The sequence below is a fragment of the Balaenoptera borealis genome, assembly GCF_965194805.1.
Source record: "Balaenoptera borealis genome assembly, chromosome: 18".
NCBI lineage: Eukaryota > Metazoa > Chordata > Mammalia > Artiodactyla > Balaenopteridae > Balaenoptera > Balaenoptera borealis.
Window position 1 is genome coordinate 79,416,948 of NC_138877.1, and position 9,907 is coordinate 79,426,854.

The window sequence follows — 9,907 nt, forward strand, 5'->3', positions numbered from 1 at the left end:
CACCTGCTTCCCACCCCGACTCTGCCTCTTGGCCTGCAAGGCCTGGCCCCCTCCTGGTCTCCCTCCTGGGGCCAGCTTTGGGCTGGTCTTGCTACGTGGGGTTAGCTGCCTGGCGGCCAGGAGCAGTGCCCTCCCTTTCCTGAGCGCCTCTGCCCTCCGAGTGCCATGCTGGGCGTGGTAGCACCCCTGCCGTCTGCCCCCCCAGCAGCCTCGAGAGAGGAGGGACCCCGAGGAGCGCGACCTTGGGGGCTGCGGCTGAGCCACCTGGGACCAGGGGCCGCGCTGGCCTGGAGCCACGGCAGGGGGCTGGCCCCGGGCTGCTGTGGGCTCAGACAGCCGTCGGGTGTAAGGGATGTGTCAAGTGTACCTCCGGGTCCCTTGGGCACCGAGGGCATTAAAGCCCCTTCCTGGTGAACGAACCTGCAGGACGACCCTCTCTCCGGTGTGCTGCAGCCATAATGTCCTGCAGGGGCCCTGAAGAGCCGTCCAGTGCTTTTGGTCTGTGACCTGAAACTGCCACTTGAACCTCTCCTGGGAGGCTGAGATGGGGGCCCGTGGCCAAGGGAGGCTGGGCTGTCGGCAGGATCAATCGCTGTGTCGGCCCTGACGCCGGTTCTGTGTCCTAGGATGAGACGCGTAGATTATCTAACGGCTGTAAATCTCACCTCACTACGTTCAGGTGCAAGACACACCACTTCTGGTCTTTCTAAACCCATTTAATCTGCTCTAGGTCCCCATGGCCCTGAGCAGAGTGATTTAAACCTCAGGGGGTGGGTGTGGCCTGGCCTTTGGCCGCCGTCCGAGTGCCTGCCCGGGGCCCACGGCGCCTGAAGTGTAGCCTCTCCTGTGGAACCAGCAACCCCGGCGGAGACCCCTCTGCCTTCATCTTATGCCTGGACGGCCAGAGGAGACAGGGCATCGATACAGTTGAATTTCAGATAAACAGCAAGTAACTTTTTTCGTGCGTGGGACATACTTAACGCTAAAAACTTATTCAACGTTTTTGGCTAAATGTGGCACAGCTGTTGCAGATGATTTACTCAACGTACGTTATTCCATGAGCTAGCAGGTCTGTGGGGATATAATCACAGAAGCGAGTTACGTGTGACTTCCGCTGCCTCTCTCTCGTGGTCTGCTCAGGGGTGCCCCCCGCTCCCCAGTAAAACTCAAGCCAGCCCCATGTAGTTACACACAGGCAGCAGAAGTCCTGGAGTCACTTCACTTTTATTTTAAAGCGCTTTGGAACTTAAATTTTCACATAGAAACAAAGGAATTGTCAACGCCCACACTGTGGTACAGACACTGCCCCACAGGTGCAGGAGCCTGGCTGTGCCGGTGTCCCGCTGGTCACCCCGACCCAGAGGCGCCCTGCGGCCCCTGTAAGCAGCAACCAAAGCACTGACTTTAAATGCGTCACCGGGAGAACGGCGGCTCCGGTCACTCCATTCTTCCCCAGCTGGGCTGGAGGGACGTCTCCACCCTCCCGTCCAGTCGCAGCCTTGGGGCCTGGGGGCAAGGCCGGGAGGCCGGACGGTGCACAGGGCAGTTCCCAGCTGCTGCGTGCGTGCTTATGGTGACTCTTCATTGTGGGGTTTCTTCATGGGCCTTCGGGGGCCTCTGCTGTGGGGCGTCTCGGGTGCAGACCCCCTGACCGGGCACACTCTGAGGGGTCTTGCTGTCACTCCAGCTGTCCCCCAGCTCCCCTGGGCAAGGGACACGCCATCCAGGCTGGATAATGGGGATGCCCGGGCGCTCCCCCGGGCCAGAGCTGGGGGCTCTCTGTGGAGAAGCCTTCGTCCCCGGGCCCTTTCACCCCCGAGCACAAGCCTCGTGATCCCCGAGGGGTGCTGGGCTCAGGCACTTGGCCCTTGCCGTCGTCCCCATGCCAGGAGCCAGAGGAGATCCCACTTTTCCATCCTGGTGCGTTCCAACGTGAACTTTGGTGAGGATGTGGGCCCCCCACAAGCGCATATTTCCTTACGGAGAATCTGCAGACGCCTTCACTGCGACTTTTCCTTTGTAAAAGACAAAAAATGCAATTTCCATCCAAGTAGAAAAGGGTAAAAATAAAAGTTTGAAAACACGGCAGACTCTCTAGATTGTGATATGGTTCTGGTGCACGCTCTCTTTCAAAATCACATACACACATTACTCAGCCATAAAAAGAAATGAAATTGGGTTTATTTGTAATGAGGTGGATGGACCTAGAGTCTGTCATATAGAGTGAAATAAGTCAGAAAGAGAAAAACAAATACCATATGCTAACACATATATATGGAATCTAAAAAAAACGGTTCTGAAGAACCTAGGGGCAGGACAGGAATAAAGACACAGACGTAGAGAATGGACTTGAGGACACGGGGAGGGGGAAGGGTAAGCTGGGACGAAGTGAGAGAGTGGCATGGACATATATACACTACCAAATGTAAAACAGATAGCTAGTGGGAAGCAGCCGCATAGCACAGGGAGATCAGCTCGGTGCTTTGTGACCACCTAGAGGGGTGGGATAGGGAGGGTGGGAGGGAGGGAGACGCAAGAGGGAGGGGATATGGGGATATGTGTATACGTACAGCTGATTCACTTTGTTATAAAGCAGAAACTAACACACCATTGTAAAGCAATTATACTCCAATAAAGATGTTTTTAAAAATCACATACACTCGTGTGCAGATGCATACGGACACGTGCACACATGTACACACATGCATATAATACACACGTACACAGATACACACATACATGTACACAACACACATGCACACGTGCACACACATGTGCACTCATGAGCACGCACACGCACACATGCACACACATACATGCACACACATGCACTCTTGCACACGCTCACACTTTGTCCCCATCTCCCTCCAGATGCAGAGAGTTGCCGGCACAGCCCTGTGGCCCCTGGGTCTGCACCCCGTGCTCTGCTCCCCGTCCGGGCGGGTCCCGTGTGGCTTTGTTCTGCTGCTTCTGGTAGCCCGTCAGGCCCTGCCGTCTATACATATAAACCCCCTTTCTTCCACTTGTTTGAGTGGAGCTGCAGCCTGGGAGAGGCAGCCCCATGGGTTTTCTGGGGTGATTCAAGAGATATGGGCTGATTCTGATCAACACAATAACTAACTAAATATAACTGCCAAATACCATTACCCAACCTCAGCTCAGCAAAGGCTGAGGTCACCTCCTCTTATTTCACGATGGGCCCAGCCCCTCCTGCGAGTGTCCAGACACACAAGTGGGCCCCAAGTGAAAATACAGCGTCCCCGTTACAGGCATTTTGCCGGCTAAGAGAAGAAGAGTTTGAGAGGCCATGGGATTAAAGTAAACATGAGATAGGCTCCCAGGCTTTACCCAGACAACTTCAAATGAAGGTAAGAAGGCTTGATTTGATTTTGTAGAAACCAAACCTCAGTCCCTCAGTGACAGCAGGTTCAGGCTCCTTACGTCCAAGACGAAGGGCCGAGGGGAGAAAGCTGATCAAGGTCCAGGGCCTCGGGGTGTGACGACGGGGGCGGCCAGCCTGGGGGCTCCCAGCCCCAGCTCCTTGCCCAGCCCTGTGGGTCCTGGACGCTCAGGGCGCCGCCTTTCCCCGACACACCAGAATTGGTAAGGGCGTGGTGCTAGGCCAGGCCTGTGAGGGGCAAGGCCCTGCTCTCAGGGCGACGGCTTGCATGTCCCGGGAGACGGCAGGCAAGTTGCGGCTGCCAGTCGGAGGCCCGGAAGGCGCCCCCTCCTCACTGGGGAGTCGGCCGGTGGGGGGCGTCCCGCTTCCCGCGGGGACAGAGCCTGGAAAGGTGATCCTCCCTGCTTGGGCTCACTGAGGGGCCGGGAGATCACGGTTACAGGCCTCCCGCGAAGCCCCTGGAGTGTTTGCAATTTACACCGTTTGTGTCCCTGAGAACATCTCCCGTCTGGCTGGCGGCCTCGCCGGGCGCAGGCAGGCGGGGCCCTGAGTCTCCCCGGCCTCCGGTCTGCATTATTCATCCCCGGCTCATCGCAGGGTATTCGGTTACCGCAGGGCCCCTAAGCCCGAGACCAGACTCTCACGCGCTCCCGCAATGGACAAGGGTCCTGCCTGCGCAGGGGCCCAGGGGCCCTGGATCTGGACCCCGCCCAGCCTGCGGCTGACAAAGCAGCTTCCTGGATGGTTCCTAGGGGTCCTTTAATCCCTCTCTTTTTAGGGCTGGTCCTGGTTTCAGAGCCTGCTGACCCCTACCTGCTCACACGGGTTGGGGGGAAGGGTCCTCCACCCGGGTCTCCTTGAGGGGGCCGGGCCGGGAGGACCCCGTGGAGAGGGGTGCATCCAGCAGGGGCCCCCACCTGGGTGGGAGCAGGTGCCGAGAGGGGTGGGGGCCATGCTTGTTCAGTCTCCATCCGCAAGGTGTTCCTGGGCGCCTGCCGCGAGTGGGACGTGGTTCTAAGCAGGGAACAAAAGAAGGGCCGTGAGCAGTTCAGTTTCATAACAGGACCGAGTGAGCACCAGGGTCACCCTGCCCACCACCTGCGCCTGCACAGGATCAAGGGCTGAGTCTCCCTTCTTGGGCAAGCTGGTCATGTACTTTCATGTCACCCTGATCGTAATTTAAGAAACTAAATTCTAGACTCCTCTTCCTCTCCCCTGTTCCAGCTGGAGCCTGTGAGATTCACCCTCGGAGGAGGGAGGCCGGGCAGAAATCCCTGGGGCGCTTCCCATCTCTGCTTTCTCCGAAGCCTAAGCCAGGTAACTGGGAGGCAGTGACCGGAGGGCGAGGGGAGGTGGGCCGGCACCCGGCCAGCCTTGGCCGCCAGCCACCAAAGGCCACCTGAGCTTGGCGGGGGCCCCCGGGGGCAGGCCGTAAGGACCGTCGGCCAGAGGTGCCCACACCCTCACCTGCCACTGTGACGGAGTGGAGCCCAGCCGGGAGCAGGGGGCCAGCCAGGTGTGTGCGCACCTGTGCCGTGCGGGGCCTGTGGGAAGATCAGTCCCTCTTCTCGCAGTGTGGGGGCCGAGCCAGCCCCTCCCGTCAGCTCCTCCGTGCTGGCCGGGTCTCCAGGGGCAGCTGGGGCCACGCTGGCCCTCATGCCGGGAAGAGTCCCTTCCCGCCCGGGCATGAGGAGGATTCAGGGAGACCCCACAGTGCAGAACCCTTGGACTCACGGTGATTTCTTGCCCTCCCGACAGCCCTGCTCCTGGGCCCCTGAAAGCCTGCCCCCCTACTCAGCTCCCCCCGCAGGCAGCCGGACACAGCACCGTGCACACCTGCCCCCTCGGCATCCTCTCGGCCTGAAGCCTGCTTCCCATTCCTGCTGCTCACGGACCACCCGGGCACCTCAGACGTTCGTTTCCCTCCGGAGGCCCCGGTTCGAGTGTCCAGGCCCCAGGATTATTAATGGCCCCTAGGGGGTTCCGGTGCAAGGCAAGGTCACCGAGCAGGTCACCGGGGAGGCCTGGATCTCCGCAGGGGCCGGGTCACATCCCTGGGGATCCCTGTTCCTTCTCTAGCACGGTGACTGCTCTCACCGATGCTATTGTCACCATCCGCTTTATAACATAGTAGTATGTTTTATTTCTCCTACTTCTCACTTTTCAAGCTCTTAAAGGGCAGGTCTGTATGACTTATCTTCATGGCTCTCCTAGTATCTTGCATATAGAGGAAATTCAATAAATGTTTGTTGACTGCACGAACGAAAGATTAAATTAAATGTCTGTAGTGAAGTAAATACATGCTTTCCCACTTGGAGGATGTGATTACGCCTTGATATCGAACTGACCTGGTTCATATCTTATTTCAGCCACTGACCAGCTACTTCACTTCAGAAAAATTTAAATTCTCAGTGCCTCAGTTTCCTCATCTGTGAAATGGGTAGAACATTGTTCCGATTAACTAAGGCAGACGTGAGCAGCGGTGATCACAGGGCGAGGTGTCTGATAGGTGTTCGACCAGTGTCAGCCTTGTCCCCGATCTCCACCTGCCCCGCCCATCTGAAGGGTGAATCCAGGTCAGCTCAGGACCTCTGGACGAGACCCACTGAGGGGATGCGGCTGTTTCTGGGGGGAGTGGGGACTTGAGTTCAGGTGAGGGCAGTGGAGGCAGGGCACTTAGGATACTTCAAACATATTACACTGAGCCGGAAGGAACTTGGCACTAGGGTTCATAACTGTTTTAATCAATTATCTTCTTAACATCAGTAATAATTGGTCCAGACCCTCTGCCTGTCCTCGGACCAATAGAAGACAGATTTCCTCATCGTCTCATAATTGCCTTTGCAAGAGCTAAATTAAATTACGTTTTAAAAATACCCTGATCCCAGACTACTGCTCCCTGCAGAGTTGGGCTGGATGCGGGCGTCCTCAGGCCACCGCGGGGGATCAGGTGTCAGTCGGTGTCATCAGCCTCAGAGCCAGTGCCTCCTACGCTGTGGCTGTGCTGCTTGGCCTCCTGGCGGGGTGTCTGGGGGTGAATTCTAAAAATGTCCGTGCCAGGTCCACACGCAGGCTTTGGAGGAGACCCGGGTCTGCTCTAGTCACGTCGAGTAGCCTCCTGGACCTCGGTTTCCTCACCTGGGCAGGGGGAGCTCATGGGGGGGGGGGCGGGCACGCTAACCCCTGCCATGCTCCTCACGACCCCCTGCTCACGGAGCCCTGAAAGAATTTCCGAAACCCCGCCCAGCTCCAGCTGGCATCTAAAATCTCCTGCGGTAAATGTATTAGTTGGAAAAGGGTATCATTTCTGGCAACACATGCACATTTTCTAAGGATATTTTCAGTGAACCTTTGGAACGACACACAGGTCCGACCCACCCAGCTGCCTGCGGGGTGTGGGCGCGAGCTCGACCACGCACGGCCGGGCGACCCTGCTGAGCCCCGGTGGGCCGCGGCCGGGCTGGCAGGGCCGAGCGTGGACAGAGCACTTGGACCCCGTGTGGCTCTTCTTCCCAACACACGCTGGGCTCCGTTTGGCAGAGTCGGGTCTGGTTTTCCAAGCAGCCAACCGAATCAGACTTGCTTCCTGTCAGAAAATGTTATGAATTACCCTTCAATTCCGACAAATGGGCGAATAGGCGCCTCCACGACAACCGCTGACTCCTGGACTGTCTTCTACACCCTCCTGGGCGAGGCGCGATGGCGGGGGCGGGGGGGTCTCCTGTGAGTTCGCAGAGGGGTTTCTTCCTGCTGCTGCTCTTCAGTCACGGTTTCCGTCACCGCTTCTGTCTGGGCCCCGGACGAGCAGCCACGGTGGGGACTGCACCACTGGGGGGGCCTCATGGGGGACGGGAGTGAGTTCTCGGCTCAGACCCCCATACGGAAGACAGAGTAACGAGAGAAAAGCAGCTCATCACACAGCTTGGGGAGCGTCTCCAGGGAAAACAGCGGGTTCAGACAGACAGGGCAGGACACAGGGGAGCAGGTGCGGCTTCCAAGGGCATCGGACACGGGAGGGAAGGAACGGGGTGAGGCCCACAGATGCCGCTGGGCCTTCTCTCGGCTGGTGAGAGTTGGTCTCCCGTAAAGGAGAATTTATTTCCTGTTTTTAGGCAGAAGGGGGAACTTTTTCTGCTCCTTATAGCCTTCAGCTCAAAATAATTTTTATGTCAAAGAGGCAAACTTCGGGGTGACGTGTTCTGGTTGCCTTTAGCCTTTCCTGTTGCAGGCGGGCTGGGGAAGGAGGTGCAGCAGCCCCGAGGCCTGTTCTCAGCGGGATCTGCTTATTCCCCCTCCCCCTGCAGCCCAGGTACCACCCCCCCCCACCCCCGCCACAGACGGAAGCTCTGCTTTAGAGCCCTTAAGCCCCACAGGTACCACTGTGTATTGTGGTTAAAACAACACAATTTATTCTCGTGCAATTCTGGGGCCAGAAGTCCAAACTCGGGCTCACTGGGCCACAGTCAAGGTGTTTAGGGGGCACCCGCTGTGTGTCTGCACGGTATGAGGTTGGTGTGACCACGTCTCACCACCTGCTCTACACCACGGTCACTTCTCCCTGGATCCTAACCGCGTTTCCGGCCTCCTGGCTCCCATCCTGCTGCCCTACAACCCCTCTCAGTGACCCTTCTGATGTGGGCTCCCCTGGGGCCCTGGCGTCGCGGGTTAAGACCTCCTGCCGCCCACTGCGTGCCAGGCCCGCCCCCGGTCTGCCCAGGGGCTCCTCCCCAGACGGCTGAGCGGCCCCACCTCACGCCCTCTGGGCGGGCGGGACGTCTCCTCTTGGTGACCAGTGACCCGAGCCCTCCTCCTCCTCTGAGTCACACTTTCCCTCCTGCCGCAGCAGGTGTGGCCGTCTCAGGCCCCCCCGACCCCCCGCATTTTCCTCAGTGATTGTATTTATTGGCCACTGTCTCTTCTCCGAAGGGTGCCCGCTGCACCAGGACCTTTGTCCATCGGTCCTTCCCGAGTGCAGGGCACGGTGTCTAGCGTGTGGAGTGGGTGCCCAATGCAACCCGCGGAGGGCCAGCGTGAGCGAATGGTGTTGCTTTTCACGCCTAAAACCTGTCCACAGGTGGTGTTACACTCACCTCAGCACCACGAACTGCGGCTTTGCTCCACGTTGTGTTCGAGTTTTTCCTGCTGGTGCGTGAAGCCTCACCACGCGGTGAACCACTGGATACGTAAATCTATCCCTCGTCCTGGTGTTCGTTGTTTTGCCGTTACACACAGAGCTGTGTTGCATATTTTGTGTGCAAACCTCACACGTCAGGGTTTTTCTGTCGCAGTGGAACCCCTTCAGAATGACTGGGGCTCCTAACAATTACTTCACTGCCAGACATTCTGATTGGACTGGTCTGGGTTGGCTCAGGACAGCAGTAATTTTTTAACAGAAGGTCTTTAGATGATTCGCAGGGCAGCCTGGGCCTGGAACCACGGGTCTTGGGCTTGTCCTTAAGCAGGGAATTGCTGGCTTGTAGGGACCCATCTTCGACTTTCCCAAACACTGCTGTCAAAGTGGTCACAGCGGGCGTAATCCCACCAGCAGCGCACGCGGGTTCCTTCCCCCAGATTCTCAATACTGTTACCGTCCCACCTTTAAAGGTTTGCCAGTGCCGAGTCCGGGGGGCGGGGGGTGGTGGGTGGGAGCTGGCTTCCCTTCCCCGGTGCTTGCGCTCCGGGAAAACCGGGAGGGGGGCAGGGGGGCGGGGCGGGGGCGGAGCGAGGGCGGAGGGGCGGAGCGAGGGGGCGGGGCGCAGGTAGGAAGTGAGCGGACAGACGCTGACCGGAGGGGCGGTGCTCGGGCATCTGGTCCTCGCGGCCACCGCGCCCCACGGTCGCTGTCGCAGAGGGAGAGCAAGCAGCCCCTCCCACCCGGAGCAGCCCCCGGGATGCAGCCGCTCCCGCCGCCGGTGCCCGGGCCCCTGGCCCTGCTGGACACGACAGGTGAGCGCACAGGTGAACCAGGCTCTGGTCCTCCGGCGCCCGAGCTCCGCCGGGACCCCTGGGCGCGGGCACAGGCCCTCTCCCTCCGCTTTTTCCTGAGTGTCCAGACTGCGCCTGTCTCTCCCCGTCTCGTTCTCCGCTGTCCTTTATTACGAACAGTAGACGACGATCCGTATAAACCTTACAACCCACTCCTTTTCCATCTCTTCCACCCCATTTCAGGCTCCAAAAATTTCTAGGAAAAGGTCATTTCGTGGGGCCAGGTGGCTTCTTCCTGCTTGAAAGCCTTAGGGCATTCTTTGCGCGGCTGTCCGCCTCATCCGCGCCCTCCCCAGACTTCTCACCCGTAAATTCACGGAATCTCGAATTCGCGGATTTCCCACCAAGCCCGATGCAGCCGAAGCCAGGCGGCGGGACACAGGAAGCCGGCGCCTTTGTCTCTCTACCGGGAAGTGGCCGGGAGGGGAGTAATGGGGGTGTTTTCCTGACGGGGAGGCCGGGAAGGCTTCAAGAAGAGAAAAGGTAGTTCCACGGCGAGCGGGGCTCTGACGGACGGGCCGA

The 9,907-nt window shown here is 58.7% G+C and overlaps 1 protein-coding gene across 3 annotated transcripts in view; it reads left to right on the plus strand.

Moving 5' to 3' along the window:
• Window positions 1-9,151: 9,151 nt before the first annotated feature.
• The window catches only part of TMEM255B (transmembrane protein 255B), a 67,824-nt gene continuing 67,068 nt past the window's right edge, over window positions 9,152-9,907 (plus strand). For 2 of the 3 annotated variants that reach the window (XM_082365243.1, XM_082365244.1), the window contains exon 1: window positions 9,152-9,346. In XM_082365243.1, the coding sequence (XP_082221369.1) occupies window positions 9,292-9,346 (55 nt within the window). In that variant the 5' untranslated portion in view covers window positions 9,152-9,291. The remainder of the gene's footprint in view (window positions 9,347-9,907) is intronic. The other variant, XM_082365241.1, reaches the window with a different exon arrangement.